Genomic DNA, 25,388 nt, shown 5'->3' with positions numbered 1-25,388 from the left:
CCTTCTTCTTCTCAAGTTGTGCCACAAACTCCTCTTCTCCCCAATTCTATTCAGTACCTCATCATTAGTTATGTGATCTACCCATCTAATCTTCAGCATTCTTCTGTAGCACCACATTTTGAAAGCTGCTACTCGCTTCTTGTCTAAACTATTTAACGTCCATGTTTCACTTCCATACATGGCTACACTCCATACTACAAATACTTTCAGAAACGACTTCCTGACACTTAAATCTATACTCGATGTTAACAAATTTCTCTTCTTCAGAAAAGCTTTCCTTGCCATTGCCAGCCTACATTTTATATTCTCTTCTTCGACCATCATCAGTTACTTTTCTCCCCAAATAGCAAACCTCCTTTACTACTTTAAGTGTCTCATTTCCTAATCTAATTCCCTCAGCATCACCCGACTTAAGTCGACTACATTCCATTATCCTCGTTTTGCTTTTGTTGATGTTCATCTTATATCCTCCTTTCAAGACACTATCCATTCCGGTCAACCGCTCTTCCAAGTCCTTTGCTGTCTCTGGGAGAATTACAATGTCATCGGCGAACCTCAAAGTTTTTAATTCTTTCCATGGATTTTAATACCTACTCCGAATTTTTCTTTTGTTTCCTTTACTGCTTGCTCAATATACAGGTTGAACAATATCGGGGATAGGCTACAACTTTGTCTCACTCCCTTCCCAATCACTGCCTCCCTTTCATGCCCCTCGATTCTTATAACTGCCATCTGGTTTCTGCACAAATTGTAAATAGCATTTCGCTCCTTGTATTTTACCTATGCCACCTTCAGAATTTGAAAGAGAGTATTCCAGTCAACACTGCCGAAAGCTTTCTCTAAGCCTACAAATGTTAGAAACGTAGGTTTGCGTTTCCTTAAACTTTCTTCTAAGATAACTCGTAAGGTCAGTATTGCCTCACGTGTTCCAACATTTCTACGGAATCCAAACTGATTCTCCCCGAGGTCGGCTTCTACCAGTTTTTCCATTCGTCTGTAAAGAATTCGCGTTAGTATTTTGCAGCTGTGACTTATTAAACTGATTGTTCGGTAATTTTCACATCTGTCAACACCTGCTTTCTTTGGGATTGGAATTATTATATTGTTCTTTAGATCTGAGGGTATTTCGCCTGTCTCATACATCTTGCTCACCACATGGTGGAGTTTTGCCATTACTGGCTCTCCCAAAGCTATCAGCAGTTCTAATGGAATATTGTCTACTCCCGGGGCCTTGTTTCGACTGTTGTCCTCAAGTACATCGCCTTTGTATAGACCCTCTATATACTCCTCCCACCTTTCTGCTTTCCCTCTTTGCTTAGAACTGGGTTTCCATCTGAGCTCTTGATATTCATACAAGTTGTTCTCTTTTGTCCAAAGGTCTCTTTAACTTTCCTGTAGGCAGTATCTATCTTACCCCTAGTGAGATAAGCCTCTACATCCTTACATTTGTCCTCTAGCCATGCCTGCTTAGCCATTTTGCACTTCCTGTCGATCTCATTTTTGAGACGTTTATATTCCCTTTTGCCTGCTTCATTTACCGCATTTTTATATTTCTCCTTTCATCAATTAAATTCAATATTTCTTCTGTTACGCAAGGATTTCTACTACCCCTCGTCTTTTTACCTGCTTGATCCTCTGCTGCCTTCATCCCTCAGAGCTACCCATTCTTCTTCTACTGTATTTCTTTCCCCCATTACCGTCAATTGTTCCCTTATGCTCTCCCTTAAACTCTGTACAACCTCTGGTTTAGTCAGTTTATCCAGGTCCCATCTCCTTAAATTCCCACCTTTTTGCAGTTTCTTCGATTTTAATATACAGTTCATAACGAATAGATAAAGAGTCCACATCTGCCCCTGGAAATGTATTACAATTTAAAACCTGATTCCTAAATCTCTGTCTTACCATTATATAATCTATCTGATACCTTCTAGTATCTCCAGGATTCTTCCATGTATACAACCTTCTTTCATGATTCTTGAACCAAGTGTTAGCTATGATTAAGTTATGCTCTGTGCAAATTCTACCAGACGACTTCCTCTTTCATTTCTTGCCTCCAATCCATATTCACTTAGTATGTTTCCTTCTCTCCCTTTTCCTACTCTCGAATGCCAGTCACCGATGACTATTAAATTTTCGTCTCCCTTCACTGCCTGAATCATTTCTTTTATCTCATCATACATTTCATCAATTTCATCATCATCTACGGAGCTAGTTGGCTTATAAACTTGTACTACTGTAGTAGGCGTGGGCTTCGTGTCTATCTTGGCCACCTTAATGCGTTCACTATGCTGTTTGTAGTAGCTTACCCGCACTCCTATTTGGTATATTGATATGGGTATTTATTTCTCATGTGACTGAATCTGCCGTGGTTTGAGTGTCTACGGCCTGAATGAGAGGAGTGGGCAGTGGAGGGAATTGGGTTGTGTTGGTTGGTGAGTATTTAAAAGAGTGAGGGAGGAGGAAGCAAGGATTTCAAATTGGATGAATTAAATTGAGGCAATACTGACCCTACGACTTATCTTAGAAGCTAGATTAAGGAAGGGCAAACCTACGTATCTAGCATTTGTAGACTTAGACAAAGCTTTCGACAATGTTGACTGGAATGCTCTCTTTCAAATTCTGAAGGCGGCAGGGGTAAAATACAGGGAGCGAAAGGCTATTTACAATTTGTGCAGAAACCAGATGGCAGTTATTAGAGTCGAGGGACATGAAAGGGAGGCAGTGGTTGGGAAGGGAGTGAGACAAAGTTGCAGTCTCTCCCCAATGTTATTCAATCTGTATATTGAGCAAGCAGTGAAGGAAACAAAAGAAAAATTCGGAGTGGGTATTAAAATCCATGGAGAAGAAGTAAAAACTTTGAGGTTCGCCGATGACATTGTAATTCTGTCAGAGACAGCAAAGGACTTGGAAGAGCGGTTGACCGGAATGGATAGTGTCTTGAAAGGAGGATATAAGATGAACATCAACAAAAGCAAAACGAGGATAATGGAATGTAGTCGAATTAAGTCGGGTGATGCTGAGAGAATTAGATTAGAAAATGAGACACTTAAAGTAGTAAATGAGTTTTGCTATTTGGGGAGCAAAATAACTGAGGATGGTCGAAGTAGAGAGGATATAAAATGTAAACTGGCAATGGCAAGAGAAATTTGTTAACATCGAGTATAGATTTAGGTGTCAGGAAGTCATTTCTGAAAGTATTTGTATGGAGTGTAGCCATGTATGGAAGCGAAACATGGACGATAAATAGTTTGGACAAGAAGAGAATAGAAGCTTTCGAAATGTGGTGTTACAGAAGAACGCTGACGATTAGATGGGTAGATCACATAACTAATGAGGAAGTATTGAATCGGATTGGGACGAAGAGAAGTTTGTGGCACAACTTGACCAGAAGAAGGAATCGGTTGGTAGGACATGTTGTGAGGCATCAAGGGATCACCAATTTAGTATTGGAGGGCAGCGTGGAGCGTAAAAATAGTAGAGAGAGACCAAGAGATGAATACACTAAGCACATTCAGAAGGATGTAGGTTGCAGCAAGTACTGGGAGATGAAGAAGCTTGCGCAGGATAGAGTAGCGTGGAGAGGACTGAAGACCACAACAACAACAACATGAGAATTGTTCGGAAAATAGTTCATAAACCTTATTATGATAGACTCTCTTAGGAATAAACTATGAGATGTTAAGGTTGGGTACTGTAGTCGCACATTAACCAAAGGCCCCCACAAAACAGCTTAGAGGTCAGAGGAAGGCAAGTGTGACCAGGTCCAATAGGATGAAGTTTGGTGAAACACTGTGGTGTTCAAACCAACTTCGAGATTGAGGACAGCTTTACTACTTTTTAAGGTTTTTTTTTAAATTTTTTTTAGGTGGAGAGCAAGTGGTGTAGGTTCAAAGAACTTGGCGTACATACAGTATAAAAGAACAGGTTGTTGGGTGGAGATTTTGTGAAGTGATAGGTATGGCTCCCATGTACTTAGCACTATCAGATTTGTTTTGTAGCCTTTTTGGTTGCTGGATGCCTTTCGAGATACCATCTCAACCTATCCGTCCACATTTCAAGGACCTCTTTGCTGCGAGGTGTTGTGAACTGTAGCTTTGACCCTGGACTTGATGAATGCTACAATAGCTTCTTACTGAGACACTCAGACAGTCACGTGTGTATCAGAGCTGAGACTAACAACTAACCATACATCCCAACAGAACTCTACTGTTTGTTCCAGGATTGATATTTGTATGATCCTCCTGTGAACTCCAACATGGAATCGTTTTGAATTATGTTTTCTGTTACATTCAGGGTGACCACAGCTGTGCTGCTGGTCATGATGGGTGTTGTAGTGACGTCCAACAACGACTGGTAACACTATTCAGAAACCAGGCACTAACCCTTATTTTGCCGCAAAGTTATTCTTCTCCGAAGAATGCTTTGAAATTTCTCTCCGCAGCTGGTACTGAAGAGCACTGCATTTATGACTGACAGCTATGGTAACACTTTCTGGAGACCTCCAACATCCTCCTGTATCAGGGGCACCGACTGTGTGTCTCGGCACAAAGCAGCAGAGTAGCGTGGCTGTGCTGTTGGCAGTTCGTGGAGTCCCCAGACGAGAGTGGTGGTGTGCGCAGGGTGCTGTGGGCGGTGGTGGTGCTGCTGGGCGTGGTCGGCGCGGCGTTCATGGCCAACAACTTCTGGCAGCGCTTCTCGGAGAGCCCGACGCGCGCCATCGTCGAGACCAACCACTACCCCTCCCACCGCATACCCTTCCCGGCCATCTCGCTCTGCAACGCCAACGTCTTCTTCCGGTCGCGCGCGCAACAGCTCGTACAGTACCTGTGAGTAATACACCAGCCCACTGCCAGCTAGCAATCTTCATTGCAAGGAAAAAAACTTTATTTGGACTGATTAGGATCACGCAACAACTTCAGTTCCTCTATATTGCTTTTTTTATAGTTTGTTTCCAGTACTCAGTCTTATCCTTCTACTCCACTGGTGAATTTCTAAGCAAAATCAACTGATGTGTATACAGGGTGTTACAAAAAGGTACGGCCAAACTTTCAGGAAACATTCCTCACACACAAAGAAAGAAAATATGTTATGTGGACATGTGTCCGGAAGCGCTTACTTTCCTTGTTAGAGCTCATTTTATTACTTCTCTTCAAACCACATTAATGATGCAAAGGAAACACACAGCAACAGAACGTACCAGCGTGACTTCAAACGCCTTGTTACAGGAAATGTTCAAAATGCCCTCCGTTAGCGAGAATACGTACATCCACCCTCCATCGCATGGAATCCCTGATGCCCTGATGCAGCCGTGGAGAGTGGCGTATTGTATCACAGCCGTTCACAATACGAGCACGAAGCGTCTCTACATTTGCCACCGGGGTTGCGTAGACGAGAGCTTTCAAATGCCCCCATTAAGGAAAGTCAAGAGAGTTGAGGTCAGGAGAGCGTGGAGACCACGGAATTCATCCGCGTCTACCAATCAATCGGTCACCGAATCTGTTGTTGAGAAGCGTACGAACACTTCGACTGAAATGTGCAGGAGCTCCATCGTGCATGAACCACATGTTGTGTCGTACTTGTAAAGGCACATGTTCTAGCAACACAGGTAGAGTATCCCGTATGAAATCATGATAACGTGCTCCATTGACCGTAGGTGGGACAACATGGGGCCCAATCATGACATCACCAACAATGCCTACCCAAACTGTAGAGTAACGAGTCGCATGTCAACACAAGCACCGAAGTCAACATTACATTTCTTCAATTGGGCCAACTGGCGGTGAATAGAGGACGAAACTAAAATGAGCTCTAACATGGAAATTAAGCGTTTCCGAACACATATCCACATAACATCTTTTCTTTATTTGTGTGTGAGGAATGTTTCCTGAAAATTTGGCCGTACCTTTTTGTAACACCCTGTATGTTACTAATAATATCGAATAATGTGTATGTTAGTGTAATGTGGATCCTGTATAGAGTCACTTCAGAAGTGCAGTCATTGTAAATAAGTGTTGTAAAATAATTTTTCTATTTTATGATGCACGGCTACACATAGCTTTTTAAGAATTATCACATGCTCCTCAGTGTACTGAACATTTACATTGACCATGAGAAGATACTTATTACCATTTACATGAAAATATACTTATGATATCTTGACTTATTCCACATCCTTGAGAACAATTCCACTTGGGAACCCTGGAACGTGTATTAACATATTTGTTTTTCTTTGTAAATATTTATTGTGTATTATTGTTTTTCTGACATGTTCTACACACTGGAGGACCTCCTCACTATAGATCTCCTGGAACAAAAATACACCTACCCTAATTTATTTATTCTGCATTTATTTCACTTGCCAAGATTAGGGCCTTCAATCACCATCTCACATCAAAGCAGACATCATGAGTAAGATAACATTACAATGTACATACACACATAAAAAAAAAGTTTTGCATCATCCCAGTTCCCAAAACTCCTGAAGATAGACGTTAGCTGTGGATATTGTATCACAGACACAGTCCATTTGACTGTTAAGATATGTCAGTAAACCCGCCCAAAGCTGTTATCAACCATGCATGAGCAGCGCCTATTAGTCGGAGGGGGTCGGCCAGCCGATCAGTTCCAGTCATTCCACCAGGAAGGAGGTACACGGCTCGTGTTGTCTGTAGTTCAACCACGCCTAGACGGTCAATACCGCGGTTCGTTTGCGTCTGCATTGTTACTTTGTGCCAGGAAGGGCTCTCAACAAGGGAAGTGTCCAGGCGTCTCGGAGTGAACTAAACCGATGGTGTTTTGACGTGGAGGAGATACAGAGAGACAGGAACTGTCGATGACATGCCTCGCTCAGGCCGTCCAAGGGCTACTACTGCAGTGGATGACCGCTGCCTACGGACTATGGCTCAGAGGAACCCTGACAGCAACGCCACCATGTTGAATAAAGCTTTTCGTGCAGCCATAGGACGTCGTGTTACGACTCAAACTGTGCGCAATACTCTGCATGATGCGCAACTTCACTCCCGACGTCCCTGGCGAGGTCCATCTTAGCAACCACGACACCATGCAGTGCGATACAGATGGGCCCAACAACATGCAGAATGGATCGCTCGGGATCGGCATCACATTCTCTTCACCGATGAGTGTCGCATATGCCTCCAACCAGACAATCGTCGGAGACGTGTTTGGAGGCAGCCTGCTCAAGCTGTACACCTTAGATGCACTGTCCAGCGAGTGCAGCAAGGTGGAGGTTCCCTGCTGTTTTGGGGTGGCATTATGTGGGGCCGACGTACGTTGCTGGTGGCCTTGGAAGGCGCTGTAAGAGCTGTAGGATACGTGAATGCCATCCACCGACCGATAGTGCAACCATACGGGGAGTATAGACTAGAGCTGCCAGCATGTTCTCCAGACATGAACCCTATCGAACATCCCTGGGGTAGACTGAAATGGGCTGTTTATGGTCGACGTGACCCACCAACCACTTTGCGGGATTTACGTCGAATCGCCGCTGAGGAGTGGGACAGTCTGGGCCGACAGTGCCTTGATGAACTTGTCGATAGTATGCCACGACGAATACAGGCAAGGATCAATGCAAGAGGACGTTGTACAGGGTATTAGAGGTACCGCTGTGTACAGCAATCTGGACTGCCACTTCTGAAGGTCTCGCTGTATGATGGTACAACATGCAATGTATGGTTTCCATGACCAATAAAAAGGGCGGAAATGATGTTTAGGTTGATGTCTATTCCAATTTTCTGTACAGGTTCCGGAACTCTCGGAACCGAGGTGATTCAAAACATTTTTTGATGTGTGTAGTACATTAGCAGTAAGTTAGTAAGTAAATAATAACAGTAATAATAATAATAATAATAATGACAGTGGATAAAGTGGAGATTTTAAAAAAGAAGATCAGCTGGAGCAATTCAGACAAAAAATGAAAGAAACATAATGAATTATCCAAAGCCAAAAGAACCTTCGAAAAGTCTCAGCTTACAGAAAGATAAGAAAATTTCAGCAAAAGTAATACAACAAATCTTACATAAATACAAGAAAATTTCACCAAAAATAATACATGTTTGTACCAAACTTTTAAACACATGCTTAAATGGCACTTGCTTCATAACAGTGCTAGTATGAGCTGCAAAGAGAACTCATTCTGTCTCGTCATTCAAAAAAGTGACAGACTGTTGACATAAAGCGAGAACAGTAATTGAATACTGTGGGACTAACATTGTAATTTCACGCAAGCATATGATGTGGCGTCCCTCTAACGTGTGGAAATGTCCAGCTGCAAGTGTTAGTCCCTAGTCGACAACAGTTGGTGAGCTGACCGCTGAGGAGGTCTCAGTAATAAGGTATTGTGGAAATTACATGTCGCGCGTTGGGTTGCCATTAGGCGAGTTTTGGAGACTGGTGATACCTTCCCAGAAACCGATTCGAATATAACACTCACATAGACAGAAGAATGTTGAATACTATAAGGGGCACACAAATGAAACCTGGTCCATAGTGTAAATTAACGATAACGATTTTACTAACTCAAAAGTGTAGCTATACACAGTACACATACTGAAAAATAGTCCCCGAAACTGTTGGCACATTCATCCCATTGCGACACTAGCCGGTCGATTACATCCTTGAAGAAGCTAGTAGGTTGCTGTCGGATCCAGGCCTGGACCCAGTCACGCACTTCGTCGTCCGTAGCTTGTTTTAGATGTCCAAACACATGAAAGTCACACGGTGAAAGGTCGGGACTGTATAGTGGATGTTCCAGCGTTTCCCACCTAAACTGTTGCAATGTCGTCTTCACCGCATTGGCCGTGTGTGAGCGGGCATTATCGTGCAGGAGGATAACGCCATTTGACAAAATACTTCGGCGTTATGACTTGATGGAGCTAAGGTTCAGTAAAGTGGCTTGATAACGCTGGGCATTGATGGTGGTTCCCCGTTCCAGAAATTCGACAAGCAGTGAGCCCTTGTGGTCAAAAAAGAACATCATGACCTTACCAAAACTGATTTTTTTGGAGGTGATAGAGTCGCATGTTTCCACGGTTGCTTTGACACTCGCTTTCCAGATCAAAATGGTGGCACCATTTTTCGTCACCTGTGACAATACGCGACAGAAAGCCGTATTCCTCCTCATGATAACGTTGCAGACAGTGCCATTCGAGCATTGCGCTGTTTGGCAGTCAGTTGGTGGGGAACCCAATGCGCACAGATTTTTCGAATGTTGATGCATTACGGTGGGGGGCGGTATATGGGTAGCTCAGAGAGGTAATGAAGAGGAGAGGTGCTGAGTCGAGTTGGGGAGAAAAGAAATTTGTGGAAATAACCTTGGTCGTCATTAGCTCCACTGCTGATTATTGATAAGTTAAATAAGAAACCATCACAGCTATATTGGAACAATACAGCTTTTGCAGTTTAAGAAATATACGACGCAACATGAGTGCAAGAAGTAATTGGTTGGCAGAACACACTGAGACATCAGGGAATCGTTAGTTGAATAATGAGGGGACGAGAGAGGTGTAGCAGTCGTAGAGGAACAACAAGACTTGGTTACAGTGAGCGAGTTGAAATGGATGTCAACTGCAGACGGTGTTGTTGTTGTTGTTGTCACCTTCAGTCTTGAGACTGGTTTGATGCAGCTCTCCACGCTACTCTATCCTGTGCAAGCTGCTTCATCTCCCAGTACGTACTGCAGCCTACATCCTTCTGAATCTGCTTAGTGTATTCATCTCTAATTCTCACTCTACGATTTTTACCCTCCAATATTAAATTGGTGATCCCTTGGTGCCTCAAAACATGTCCTACCAACCGATCCCTTCTTCTAGTCAAGTTGTGCCACAAACTCCTCTTCTCCCCTGTTCTATTCAGTGCCTCATCATTAGTTATGTGATCTACCCATCTAATCTTCAGCATTCTTCTGTAGCACCACATTTCGAAAGCCTCTATTCTCTTCTTGTCCAAACTATTTACCGTCCACGTTTCACTTCCATACATGGATGGCTACATTCCATACAAATACTTTCAGAAACGACTTCCTGACATTTAAATCTACACCCGATGTTAAGAAATTTCTCTTCTTCAGAAACACTTTCCTTGCCATTGCCAGTCTATATTTTATATCCTCTCTATTTCGACCATCATAAGTTATTTTGCTCCCCAAGTAGCAAAACTCCTTTACTACTTTAAGTGTCTCATTTCCTAATCTAATTCCCTGAGCATCACCCGATTTAATTCGACTACATTCCATTATCCTCGATTTGCTTTTGTTGGTGTTCATCTTATATCCTCCCTTCAAGACACTGTCCATTCCGTTCAACTGCTCTTCCAAGTCCTTTGCTGTCGCTGACAGAATTACAAACTCATCCTGCAGAAGTTATGTAGAGATAAGAAGGTTTGCACTGGTGAAACTAGCTTGGAGGGCAGCAGCCTAGTCAGAGTTCGCACTGAAGTCCATAACAACAACAACAACATCATCAAGGTGCCTAAAAAATTTGGAAAGCCCTTCTTGTCTACATTACTTTTTGTGAGTAACTCACTCTATTGGTGGTGCTTGCTTTGGTTTGCAGAAGAGACTTTGAGTCATCTGGGCCAAGGCCCGCCACGCCTCGACGCGTGCTGTACATAATGGAGGAAGCCGCAGCTGCCGCAAACCGGACCCAGTTCAGACTCGTCCGGATCCGCTACAGACGCCCTACAGCTCGATAGCGTTAAATTATGCACAGCCGCCGTCGCCACGCTAATGAATATTTTATGGCCCTTGCCAGTAATCACCGCCATGAACTGATGCCGAAGGCTGCTCAGCTGATCCAACAGTCAAAGTGGAAATTTTCCTTTCCTCAGTATTTGGTGCATTCATTTTCGGTTGACCACAGCACATCAGTAACAATTTGGCGCGGCAAATCCGGACGAACAGGGATCATAAAGCGATCTTCTTTTAGTATTCTTTTACTGATTTTTCTATGTACGTCGCCATTGAATTCTAACTGGATACGAACGCAAGCCACTATCCTAGTCATGTCGTTGCTGATCAGCGGTCTGCTCATTATACTCACATCCTAGGTAAATGGGAATAAAGGAAAGTTAAGGTTTAACGACTAGGCCATTAGAGGTGTGGACAGGACGGACTAGGAAGGAAATCAACCTTGCCCTTTCAAAGAAACCATCCCTGCTTCCACCTTTTGTTAAGAACAGACAGCAAAAGTTCGGTCTCCACAGTAATGAGATTGGCTGTATACAGGGTGTTTCAGAAGTGATGGTCAAAATTCAGGGATGTGACAGCAACGATCATTCGAAACAAAAAAAATGACGTAAACATGGGCTCTAAAATGCATACCTTAAGAACTACGACGAATTCTTGATCTTCGATACTGTGAAACAAACCTCTTCAGCTGCAGGCTGTTTGCTTCCCATATTTTGGGGAGTGGTAGCGTGGACCAAAACAAGAAAAAAAGTCCAGCAAAGATGTGCTCTAAAATGCGTACCTTAAAAATTATGAGAACTTGTTCGTAGCGAAACATGTGCTCATAGCTCTTATGATATGCACTTTAGAGCACATGTTTACTGGAAATTTTAGTCCCTACTACCACTTCCGAAAATATGGAAACTAGAGAACTTGCAGTAGAAGAGATTTGTTTTCCACTAGGGAAGATAAAAAAATGCTCATAGGTCTTAAGGTATACGTATTAGAGACCATGTTTACTTCACCTATTTTGTTTCAAATAATCGTTCCTGTCATATGTCAAAGTATTGGCCATCACTTCTGAAATACCCTGTATAAACTATTTACGTTTTAATACGACAGGTGTAGGCCGGAGTGGCCGAGCGGTTCTAGGCGCTACAGTCTGGAACCGCGCGACCGCTACGGTCGCAGGTTCGGATCCTGCCTCGGGCATGGATGTGTGTGATGTCCTTAGGTTAGTTAGGTTTAAGTAGTTCTAAGTTTTAGGGTGACTGATGACCTCAGAAGTTAAGTCCCATAGTGCTCAGAGCCATTTGAACCAATACGACAGGTGATTCTAAAATACTTCTATTTGCTGTTGGCACTACGTTGGTAGTGAAACAAGTCGAGTGCAACTTACCAATGTATCAACTACTCCCGTACAAGATATACACTCCTGGAAATTGAAATAAGAACATCGTGAATTCATTGTCCCAGGAAGGGGAAACTTTATTGACACATTCCTGGGGTCAGATACATCACATGATCACACTGACAGAACCACAGGCACATAGACACAGGCAACAGAGCATGCACAATGTCGGCACTAGTACAGTGTATATCCACCTTTCGCAGCAATGCAGGCTGCTATTCTCCCATGGAGACGATCGTAGAGATGCTGGATGTAGTCCTGTGGAACGGCTTGCCATGCCATTTCCACCTGGCGCCTCAGTTGGACCAGCGTTCGTGCTGGACGTGCAGACCGCGTTGGACGACGCTTCATCCAGTCCCAAACATGCTCAATGGGGAACAGATCTGGAGATCTTGCTGGCCAGGGTAGTTGACTTACACCTTCTAGAGCACGTTGGGTGGCACGGGATACATGCGGACGTGCATTGTCCTGTTGGAACAGGAAGTTCCCTTGCCGTTCTAGGAATGGTAGAACGATGGGTTCGATGACGGTTTGAATGTACCGTGCACTATTCAGTGTCCCCTCGACGATCACCAGAGGTGTACGGCCAGTGTAGGAGATCGCTCCCCACACCATGATGCCGGGTGTTGGCCCTGTGTGCCTCGGTCGTATGCAGTCCTGATTGTGGCGCTCACCTGCACGGCGCCAAACACGCATACGACCGTCATTGGCACCAAGGCAGAAGCGACTCTCATCGCTGAAGACGACACTTCTCCATTCGTCCCTCCATTCACGCCTGTCGCGACACCACTGGAGGCGGGCTGCACGATGTTGGGGCGTGAGCGGAAGACGGCGTAACGGTGTGCGGCACCGTAGCCCAGCTTCATGGAGACGGTTGCGAATGGTCCTCGCCGATACCCCAGGAGCAACAGTGTCCCTAATTTGCTGGGAAGTGGCGGTGCGGTCCCCTACGGCACTGCGTAGGATCCTACGGTCTTGGCGTGCATCCGTGCGTCGCTGCGGTCCGGTCCCAGGTCGACGGGCACGTGCACCTTCCGCCGACCACTGGCGACAACATCGATGTACTGTGGAGACCTCACGCCCCACGTGTTGAGCAATTCGGCGGTACGTCCACCCGGCCTCCCGCATGCCCACTATACGCCCATCGCTCAAAGTTCGTCAACTGCACATACGGTTCACGTCCACGCTGTCGCGGCATGCTACCAGTGTTAAAGACTGCGATGGAGCTCCGTATGCCACGGCAAACTGGCTGACACTGACGGCGGCGGTGCACAAATGCTGCGCAGCTAGCGCCATTCGACGGCCAACACCGCGGTTCCTGGTGTATCCGCTGTGCCGTGCGTGTGATCATTGCTTGTACAGCCGTCTCGCAGTGTCCTGAGCAAGTATGGTGGGTCTGACACACCGGTGTCAATGTGTTCTTTTTTCCATTTCCAGGAGTGTAAATTCATGGCTTGTACGAGGGTTGCGCAGAAAGTAATGCATCGCATTCTTTTTCTTCGTCAATTCTTCACTGAACATAATGAGAATTATACACACGAAAGAATGGTGTTTTATCTAAACATTCTATTTTTCCACGTAATCTGCATCCCGTTCTATGGCCTTCCTCCAGCGCGAAACAAGGGCGTCTCTGCCCTGTCGGTACCAATCCTTGTCCTGGTGGCGGCGCCAGTTCTTCACTGTGTGAATCACCTCCTCATCGCCTTGTCTTCCACGAATGGCCTCCTTTAATGGCCCAATCAAGCGGAAGTCAGTGGGGGCTACTTCAGGGCTGTAGGGTGGATGGGGTAGCACAGGGCCGTAGGGTGGATGGGGTAGCACTGCCCAACCCTGTTTTGCGATGTGTTCAGCAGTCCTCAGACTTGTGTGGGGCCGAGCGTTATCGTGTTGCAGCAAAACATTTACTGGGTTGCTGTGGCGCCTCTTGAGTTTTGTTAATGTGTTGACACATGCTTCTGAATTAATGGCTCCGCCTCTCGGCATGACATGAGTGACAATCACACCTTCACAGTCCCAGGACACGGTTATCAAGGCCTTTCCGGCGAAAGCAGTTGCTTTAAATTTTACTTCTGTGGGAGTGGGAATGACGCCATTCCGTCGATTGTCGTTTTGTTTCGGACTCAAAGTGGTGAACCTAGGTTTCATCATATGCATAATCCGGGACGAGAAGGCCTTCCCCCTCAGCTTCAAAACGTTACAACAAACCAAGACAAATGTTTTTTCAGTGCTATTAGTGATCCACCGTAAACACCGCGGGACCCATCTTGCACACACCTTTGAATATCCAAGAATGCGGATAATTGCTTCCATACTTCCTTTCCTGATTGACAGAAGCAGCGCCAACTGCCGAGTCCTAACGCGTCCGTCCTCGCAAATGACATCAGGTCTCTGCAACATGTTAGGTGTGACAGCCGTGGACGGTCTCCCCGACCGCTGCAAATCGTGGAGCTCCACCGAACCGCCTTCTGGTCACCTCACCCTCCGCGCCCAGCGAATAACTGTGCTTCTGTTCACAGCAAATACTCCATAGGCTTTGCACAAACATTTGTGAATATTCTCCAGAGTTTCATTCACTGCAGTGAGAAATTAAGTATGAACGTTGCTTGTAACGTACATCACCTACAGACGCCATTTTGAAACTGTCCTGCAGCTACGCTATCTGTCAGATGTGACGGACACTTGGCGCCTCACTAAGGAAACTTCCAACAATACATACGCAACGTTTCACATTCGTAGCATTGTTTTCGGCTGAGAAAAAAAAATGGGTGCATTACTTTCAGGGCAACCCTCGTAAAAGAAACTGATGCTAAATCACAATAACACTCCGTTTTTACAGTGTCTGTCACACGATTCAGCTAAAAGTGACATTCTGATTACACGGAGTCGACATGCGATTAATGTCGTTTATTGTTAACAATATGAGCTTACTCCCAATAATCAGCAGCTACCACTGAGTTAATACTAGGCAGGAATGCAGTTTGCATTTGCGTCACATCTCTCTGACTTTTGTGCAGTAAGGTGTGCGTTCCATGTTCAGCAGGCTACTGAATTATTATTTTAAGAAAGATAGTTTTCTCCATTTTGTGTGGCACTCTTTAGTGCTAACTGAAAAATAAATTTTGATAAGAGCAAATTAACTGGAGTGCTGTGCATTAAAAGAAGCAGCTAGATAAAAAAAAGATAAGTTTAAATTATCACGCGGCACCGATAAATTTCCCACTAAGAGAGAGAAAATTAATAATTCAAGAATTTTTCTAACCTGCTTTGATACCATGCAGTGAACTGACCCCGCACATCGTTTGTTGGCCGTATGCCAATATATAACGCGTTATGCACAGAAGTGCTGCCCGGAAACTGCGTTTATAGATCGGCTTAACAGATCTCAGGGATGCACGAGTGGCTGCTGTAAGTTCGAACATCAATGATGTTCGGCAGCGGCAAGAAAACGATATGCCGGCAGTCTTGAGTTCTCCTAGCTGAAACATAGAAATGTTGGCAGACAAGGTTAATGTAGTTGAAATAAAACATTGGTAAACAATAGCAATTATTCATATATTCACGATACTTTTAGGTTGATAAAAACTTCACACACATTGAAAATATCTTTCAAGTACTAAGAAAGAGAGCGATCGACAAGAGCGGAGACATCAGTAGAGAGCGGGCTGCAGGAGGGAGGGGAAGAGTGAGGGAGAGGGGGGGGGAGAGAGAGAGAGAGAGATGGTGGTTGGTTGTTTTAGGGGAAGAAGACCAGGCAGCGAGGTCATCGGTCTCATCGGATTAGGGAAGGACGGGGAAGCAAGTCGGCCGTGCCCTTTCAAAGGAACCATCCCGGCATTTGCCTGGAGCGATTTAGGGAAATCACAGAAAACCTACATCAGGATGGCCGGACGCGGGATTGAACCGTCGTCCTCTTGAATGCGAGCCCAGTGTCTAACCACTGCGCCACCTTACACAGTGATAGTGTAAGTAATTCTGAACGAAAAATGTTATATTAACATAGGTCCGCAAATGCTTCGTTAGGGAGGTATGGGTATTGAAAGGAACTTAATTCTGCAAAATTGATGTGCACAACGTGAAAATATACGCAATACAACTGGACCGTAACGTTGGTGTTACAGAGAAGTACAGTTATGTTACACATTTTTACCTCTTGTTTATTTACTTTGCATTTAGTACATAATGAATTAAAACATGAATGTTACATGTATTCAGTTGAAAAAGACGTACCACGTCTTTTACAAATGGCTTTAACACTTTTCGTACAGATGTTGTACAGTTCACAGAACAGGTTCGAATATACCACCATGATCGTCAATGCACTTTTGCGCTCTAGCGATAACATGTTGTGTTGCTTGTTCAGTTGCCTGTGGTTGGTTCCTAATCAATCCAGCAGCGTTCATGAAGCGATGAAGCAGTTCATCTCGTTTATTTACCGTCAATTTGTGCACCTCTGATTTCATCCAACCGTAAAACAGAAATCTAAAGGTGTGAGGGCAGGTGATCTTTGAGGCCAGTTAGTAGCACCGCCACGGCCAATCTAGCGATTAGGGTAGGCGCGGTTGAGATGGTCCCTCACACCGAAGTTAACGTGTGGAGGGGCACCGTCACGTTGAAAGTACATTCCAGTTCGCTTGGCTAAAGGAACGTTTTCCAATAGTTCCACAAATGAATTTTCCAAAAAATGCAGGTACCTGCCTCCCTCAATCGATGATTGATAATAAATGGACCTATCAAAAGGTTACTGATCATGTCGCACCAAACATTTATGGCAAAACGAACTTTGAAATTGCTATCTACTGAAGCGTGTGTATTTTCCCGTGACCATCGATGATTATTGCGTGTGTTTATTCCATGTCGTGAAAACTGGGCTTCGTCAGTGAATAGTACGTATGGCAGCAAATGACTATTCTCAGTTACCCACTGACAGAACTGAAGTCATTGGGCATTGTCGCCAACGTGGAGATTTTGGACACGCTGTATGTGAAATGGATACAGGTTTTCCTCATGTAATGTTTCCCATACACTTGTCTGTGGGACATTCATACTCAGGGACATTCTTCGTATGCTGGTACCGGACTTCACTCAACACTCGCGATAATTTTTCCTGTTCTTGCAAAGTTTGTTGAAGTGCATGCTCGAGTGAAACAGTCTACCTGGAAGAGAGCCTGTTGCACGCAAAGCGATAAACACTTTGGTAAACACGCTGCGATCAGTCGAGTCGGAAAGCGCCTGTGGTTTTCTTCTCTTGCAACGGTAGCACTACCGTCGCAGAAGCCATAAACATACACCACATCTGCGTATTCCTCATTACTGTAGACGTGTGGCATGTTAGCAGCGCTTGTACGAACACAGTTAACACCATACACTACACAGCTATGCGCAAACAACGGGTGATTGTACTACGTACGTCACATGACCATAATACATGCTAGGTTGGGTAGCGTAAACATGGCATGTACCCGTGAATTGTTTGCAAGAAATCACGTTACGGTCCAGTTATTTTGCTATACGTTCACGTTGTGCATATAAATTTTGCAGAATTAAAGTTCCTTTCAGTACCCATACCTCCCTAACGAAGCATTTGCGACCTATGTTCTTATGACTTTTTTTCAGAATTACCTATACTATCACTGTTTAAAATATTGACATTTCCTCCCCAAACACTCTGTATACATGCAGAAGATAAATTGACTGTCATTTTTCCTCAGTAACTTCTCGTTCTGAAAGCCTCTTGCGTGGAAAAATGTTCGAGAGACTTCGCGGCACTCCTCTCTCGCGAGGCTGATCGCATAAAATTTGCATAATGCACTGCGCCTGCTGCATTATTTGCCAATTCAAAAATACAGTTGGTCTCTTTCGCTAATTTTAACAGCTGTATACTCTCTCATATTTAAGAATTAATTACAATTTTACATTATAAGACAATTTAAAGAAAATACACGGAATTAATACAGAAATACAGCGTTTCTTACGTAGGTTTACATTAAGTATTTTAGTTTTGGGGCTTAAATTTATTTACACATAAAAAGAAGCATTTCACTACAACAAGAATTTAATCTGAGCAGTAATCCTAAAATAAATTTAAAAAATTAAGGTAATTGCTTTGCAATATTGTTGACCATTGTAATATACACTCGGAGCTTGTCATCTCCATACGATCTGTCTATTTTATTTCATGTTAATTGCACTTACTTACTCATTCCATAGCCATAGAATTAGGGGTGTAAGATATAATTTAAAAAATAATAAAAAACGAGTTATAAGTTGTAGCAATATCCACAAAACTCGGACAGAGAGTAGCTTGTACCAGTTGCTCCATGTTGTGATTACGTTGGTGGTGCAGTGTGCTGCATACGGCTGTGGCCTTTGGCAGGTCCAGGGAGAGCAACATGACAGAGGCGGAGTTGTGGCAGGGCCTGGAGAGGCTGCGGCAGCTGGTGGCGCCCCGGCCAGAGGGCGAGCCGGATGCGGATCAGCGCAGGCTGGCGGCTGAGATGCAGGGGCTGCTCGACTCCAGGGGAATCAGCGTCGCGGCCGCCGTCAGACAGGTCAGGCAAGCACTGCCCCATCCTGGGCTCAACACACTGGGTCTTGCACCGTGGGGCACGAGATCTCCACACTGTAGAGTTGTATGGCAGTGCTGCAGGGTTTCTCTCACTCACTCACCAAGTATTAAAAGCCTTAAATAATAAAATATCACTAATTGCTATATTTCCTGATTTTTCCAAGCCGTTCCATTGCATAGCTCAGGCATGGGCAACATCTACTGACCTGTGGGCCTGATTCACATACTTACTTAAGGTCGCAGGGTAGCTGGTCACGTGATGCAACAGCAGCGTTCCTAGTGCATAAAGTCGAAACTATAGCATATGTAATATTAATGTACAGGGTGTCCCATAAATGTTCCTACAAACTTCGAGGGTTTGTAGAGGGTGCTTTGAGTATCGAATCGAGGACAGGGACCTGTGTCCAGAAATGTCATTCAACAATGCTATACAGTGTCGAAATTATAGGTTCCGGCGCCTGCCACTGGGCCACTCCTTCAGCAGTGAACGTGATTTTGTGCAATGACGGACGGAAGGTCTCACACTGTTGTTCATTATTTTGCGAACGCGACTAATCGCCAGTGCAGAAGATGGAGCTAGCTGCTGTGTAGAAAGCTCTTGTGTCCTGGGAATTTGATGCTCTGTTGCCTCAGTGGATGATGGTTTCGTACACGAGTTTCCTGTGCAGTTTGTTTTTCTTCTGAAACCCTCTAAAATCCCAAATGTTTCTCAGTACACGCAACAAAAATAAACTGCAGGGAACCCCATATCCGAAACCGTCATCCACCGATGCAAGAGACCGTCGCTTTCAAAGGAGACAATGCCTGTCTACCCAGCAGCTGTCTACCCAGCAGCTGCCTACATCATCTCCACTGGTGATCGTGGCAATCAGTTGCGGTCACTGAATAACAAACAACACAGAGGCATTCCGCATTTGGTCCATCAGCATACGAAGTTACGTTTGCTGCCGAAGGGGGTGGCTTAATGGCAGACAAAATGACTCTAAGCACTATGGGACTTAACATCTGAGGTCATCAGTCCCCTAGACTTAGAGCTACTTAAACCTAACTAACCTAAGGACTTCACACACATCCATGCCCAAGGCAGGATTCGAAACTGCCACCGTAGCAGCAGTGCGGTTCTGGACTGAAGCGCCTAGAACCTAATGACAGACACCGGCGTCTATAACTCGGACGTTCTGTAGCGTCATTGGATGACGTTTCTGCCTGTTTGCTTATCTGAGTATTAATGTGTTCGCGTACAATGCAGTGTGCCCGAGTTCGACTCCCGGCTGAGTTCGAGATTTCCTCTGCTCGTGGACTGGGGATCTGTTATCATCATCATCATCGTATCATCACTGGCACGCAAGTCGCCTAATGTGACGCCACCTGAAATAAGAGTTGCACTCGGCGTCCGAACTTCCTCAGATGGGGCCTCCGGGCCAACAACGCCACACGATCATTTCATTTCATTTTTTCTGGACACAGGCTCTTATCCTCTATTTGTTTCTCAAGACACCCTCTACAACATCTCGAAGTTTGTGGCAACATCTCTGGGACACCATTTATTCAGGGTAACTCATTGATGTAAATGGCACCTCTTTCCCGCACGCCACGCCAACAAATTATGCTCTGAAACTCACGTTTTTGAGAGTACTTTCATGTTCACCATATCTTCAGGTGTTTACACTTCTTTATGTGTCGTGATCTTTGTTTCTTTACCTACAACATTTTACAATACTCGTCTTGAAAATTTTCTTTGTAAAATTCTGCAATGCCGTTAGTAAAGAAACAGTGTTCACGACACGTAAATAAACATAAACATCTGAAGATAGTGGTATTTTGCAACGTCATCAGGGAAAAATAAACGTCTGTAAATGCAAGTGACTGCAGCTAATTCACTACAAATTACCTTCAGTTTCAACAGTTTCAGTTTCTAATACATCAACAAGAATTATTTACTAACTTAATACAAGGAAGAGCAGAAAAAATAGGCAATGAGACAGGTAGCATGTCTGCAAGCAAACAGCAGTAACTTCGCGATTTTTGGCCACAGGCAGGTCACTGTAGTTTTTGAAGCTTACTGTGTTAATAACAATGAACATTATTACAAGCTTTTTTTTAAATACTTGTGCAAAAATACTTTTTGACGACTGATCGCACGGGTATGGATAGTTTCTGTAACACTAAATAAAAATTTTAGAAAGTTTAAAAACCTAACTCACCCGAACTTAACATATATTGACTGTGTCATACAGAAACCAAACTGAATAATGCGAATTTCCGAAAATGTGTCCCAGACATAGTATAATGTGAGCGCCCTAATATATCTTCCGTGCGCCATATGGAAACGAATTGCAGGCCACATCCGGCCTGCAAGATACCACCAGTTCCCGATCCATGCCATAGATCAGGTTACTCTCTTAGAAAAATTTACTGTAACTTTTAACATTCATAGCTTTACACACAACATGTTTCAACCATGCTTAACAAAAAGTTTTGCTGAATAATTCAAATAATGTAGGTAAGAGAGTAAGTTATAGTGACTGGAGAAATCACAAATTGATACCCACAATGTTCAATTTTGGTCCACTCCTTTCATTTACATATGCGAATGACCTCCCAAAAAATCCCATTAGTGCGAAAGTACCAGAAGAGATTTTTAATGGTTTTTCAATGAATTTATTTATGTAGTTTACACTCTCATTGGAGCACTGAAATCAAATATCATACTATAGAGTCTACAATGAATAAGTTTAGATTTTTGCAATCAACAGTTTCTTCCTTTCACAAAACCTCTTCATCTGGAGTGATCTGGCAGCTTGTTTTTCTGCAGATACCAGATACTTCTTCCACTGTGATGTTTTGAATGTCAGTTGTATGTATCTGTTCTTCAGAAGCAGCTTCTCTCATCTATGTTCAACTTGATGTCTGGTAATGTTCAGTTCATTCATATCCACTTGTACTTTTTTAAACTAGTTGGTTTTTGCCATACTTTTCCAAAAGTAGTCAAAAAATTGTTCAAGCGTCTAGTATTAGATGAGTGAGAAATGTGGGCAAAAAAAATGTAACTCGTCTTTTTTGCATCCCATCAACAATAACTTCACTTTCTTGGTAAAGCACCGAATTGGGTAAGAGTCTCCACTGACCATTAACTCGATTTTTTAAATTGATAATCGTTAGGAGTATTCTGCTGTTAACTTTCTGTAATCTGTCAGCTGTTGCTTGAGTGTTTAGTTTAAATACTGTTTCACTTGCTAATGTTACCTCCAGTTTAACGACAGAGGATTAATGACGAAGTTTAGCATTTATTTAAAGAGATCATTTTTTGTAAGTTGACCACTTAGTTCTCTGTGCTTGTTGTAGTTTTAATGTTCTACTATCTCTTGATGCTCTTTCATCCCAAGTGATAAAATCATGAAGAAATTTAAACTTTTGTACCACCTTAATTTTTTGAGCATTATGTATTATGATATGGGGTGTGTCATCAGGTGTGCATTATTTCCGTCTTCTCAAAAGAAATTTGCAATCTAATCTTTGCCAGTAATCGTTCTACTTCTTCTGTCTGAAATCTTGCTCCATCGATACTGTTTGCTAACAATACCAAATCATCTGAAAATAAAAGACAGTTAAGTAGAATCTTTCTCACAGTCATAGCAGATGGTGGACATATCTTGTTCCATTCGCAAATGATTTTCTCCCGCCCACAGGTAACGCTAATCGAGACAATCCATCACTTTGTTGAAGTCCAGTTCGAATCTCAAAAGATCAGAGGATTCTTTTCTGAACCTTGGTTTAGATGTCGTATTTCGAGTGATGACTGTAGTGAGGTTGATTAGTTTCTGATGTAAAACAAATTCTGTAAGAAGACAGAATTCACGACAGGTACTAGCACAGACTTTGACCCTTTGGTATTTATTTATCCATTTAAGACTAATAATTTGATCCCTCGTAATGTAGCAGATTACACAGGCCAACGACGAAAAACTTTTTTGCTTAAAATACCTTATTCTTATGTTTTTTAACGTGGGAAATCCAAAGATGATACTTAACAAAAATATCACCCACCTTTTCTTCACATTTTACAGTTAAATTTATTAAATTAAGCGATTTTTTAAAGAATTTAACAGCTTTTATATAGTTAAAATAATTTAAAAATGAAGTGTAATGAATGTAGAAGACGATGGTATCACTGCTGAAAAACGTTTGCTGGCAAAAAAAGGTCGATTCTATTTTTGTAGTAACAGGGTGTTTCGTTTACTGTCAGCCTAACCACACTTTCCCGTTTCCTGTACATGTGCTCAGTACAATGTCTAATCATGGTTGTAAAAACCCTGCTGACAGTTTTTGTTATATTTGTGATTAAAAAACATCGAAGAAACATAACAGACTTTTTAAAAAACGTTTATCTATCATACTTTGGATCTAAACGTGGTGGGCGTTGCATAAGGTATGTTATGTGTGTGTTGAAGATCTGAGAAAATGGTTCAAAAAGGAGAAAAAAGCCTTTACATTTGCTGTTCCTATGATATGGAGGGAGCCAAAAAAATCATTTCGATAATTGCTACTTTTGCAGTGTTGATATTACTGGTCCTAATTCGAAAAAAACAAGAAGGTAATAAGCTACCGTAACCTTCCGTCCACCATCCGACCAGTAGGGCATGGTGTAGATGTGCCGGTTCGTGAAACACCAAATGATTTAAATTATATTCCAATAGAAGTATTTTCTGATGTACAATCTGATTTACATGAACCAGATGATGATGAATTCCATTGTAATACATAAAGTCTAGAGCCCAAGTTGTTTACTAAGACCGAGCTTAACGATTTGGTTGAACTTATTGGCAGTTGTAACCAGCATATATATGCACAGAGAAAGAGAGAGAGAGAGATAGCAGCAATTTTCCAAGTTTTTCAATAAGAACGTGATTTAGTGTATTAATTAGACATTCCCAGTCTGTTGAATGGGTTTGGTATTGAATACAAAAAGGAAGATTGGAGGGTGTTTATTGATTCATCCAAAACTAGTTTAAAGGCTGTTTTGTAACACAATGGTAACATGTATGCATATATACCTGTTGGAAACGCTATGAAAACCTAGAAATAGTGCTAAATAAAAGAGACTATTCTGCTCATGGTTGGATGATATGTGGCGATCTAAAAGTAAGATGCATTTTCCTTGTTCATCCAGGTGGCTTTACCAAATTTCCATGTTCCTTGTGTGAATGGGAGAGTAGGGCTAGGGATCAACACTGGTGCAGAAAGCACTGGCCTGTGAGGGAGTCTTTAAAACCTGATGAGAAGAACATTCTACGCAAAAAAAACCTTGTAGATGCAAAAAATACGTACTCCTACCACCACTACATATAAAGTTAGGCCTAATGAAACAGGTTGTAAAGGCTTTGTGTAAAGATTGACCATGTTTTAAGTATCGCTGCCAAACGTTTCCACACCTTTCAGAAGCTAAACTAAAAGAAGGCGTCTTTGTCGGACTTGACATTAGAAAATTGATGTTTGATGTTAACTTTGAATCCACAATGACCTTAAATGAGAAAGAATCATGGGTATTATTGAAGCAAGTCGTTACAAAGTTCTTAGGACATAAAAAAACCAGGAATGTGTTTTTATTAGAGCTACAATGTTAAGGAAGTTTAAAACTTTAGGATGTTTAATGAGGAAAATTCACTTTTTGAACAGGCACCTTGAATACTTCGCGGACAATATGGCAGATGTTAGTGAGGAGCAAGAAGAGCAAATGACGCAAAAAGGGAAAAACAAGTCCGAGTCCGAGAATGTTTCTGTGAACATTTCAATGGACAAGGACCCTTTCATAGCAGCATAGATTCGTAAACCACAGCAACAAGTAGTTGAAAATTAAACAAGTGAACCGCATAATTTATCGTGTATATGCTATTTTCTAAGTAGTGTATTTCTCTACTGTAACTGCTGTTGCAATTGAACTAGAACAATTACGCTGACTGAAAGTTTACATGATGTTATGTCTGTTACGATGGGGTGGTTGGTCTCTCACTATCCTTTAAACAATCAGTTCGCCTAGCTGGATAGGTTTCAGGTTGTCTCCCCGTTAACTCTGCGGTGCTACCACCGCACTGGTTTAGCCGACAAAATCAGCGTGGACGAAAATTCGACTAAATACCTACCACGCAAAGGCCACGTGACTCCAGTCCCTAGGCAGTAGCTGATAGTTAAACTATCGACCGTTCGGGATTGTTGCATCACTCGTTTGAAAAAAAAGACTAAAATTTCAAGTTGGTTTATCGTTTCTAAAACATGGAAAATGGCTATCGAGTCCGTATTTAATATTCCGACATCAATTATGCAACGTTAGTGACTGTCTCTGTTACAAGTTCACACCCGAAAGCAGCCAGAAGGTATTTAGTGCGAGCTGATATTTTTAATGTCCTAAACGGTCACAGACCCACGACTGCTTGTGAGTTGACACATTCAATCGTTCTGTAGACCTCTTGTGAAAAAGTGCTCGCCATACTGTCTCGTAATCAGCACGAAACACGTCACGCAGAGTTTATGCACGACATGAAAAATTCACACGCGAAAATTTTCTAAAATAAACCACTCACAAAGCTCAAACTTTCACGAAATATTCAGTACTAAAGTCGCTTTTCGTCAACGACACGAGGACCGATCAAACTTGCGAATTTATTAATTTTTGAACAAATTTGATCAGCACAGTTTAACATAGGCATTTACCAGAAGACGACCCCAGAGCAACT

General features: G+C 42.9%; 1 protein-coding gene across 1 annotated transcript in view; it reads left to right on the top strand.

Moving 5' to 3' along the window:
- Positions 1–25,388, top strand: part of LOC126335975 (sodium channel protein Nach-like) — a 212,351-nt gene that overhangs the window by 58,674 nt on the left and 128,289 nt on the right. Inside the window, exons 5-6 of the mRNA XM_049999452.1 lie at positions 4,582–4,826; positions 18,466–18,640. Of these exons, the coding sequence (XP_049855409.1) occupies positions 4,582–4,826; positions 18,466–18,640 (420 nt within the window). The remainder of the gene's footprint in view (positions 1–4,581; positions 4,827–18,465; positions 18,641–25,388) is intronic.

This window comes from Schistocerca gregaria, chromosome 2 (assembly GCF_023897955.1).
Source record: "Schistocerca gregaria isolate iqSchGreg1 chromosome 2, iqSchGreg1.2, whole genome shotgun sequence".
NCBI classification, from domain to species: Eukaryota; Metazoa; Arthropoda; class Insecta; order Orthoptera; family Acrididae; genus Schistocerca; species Schistocerca gregaria.
This window is presented reverse-complemented; position numbering and strand designations above follow the sequence as displayed.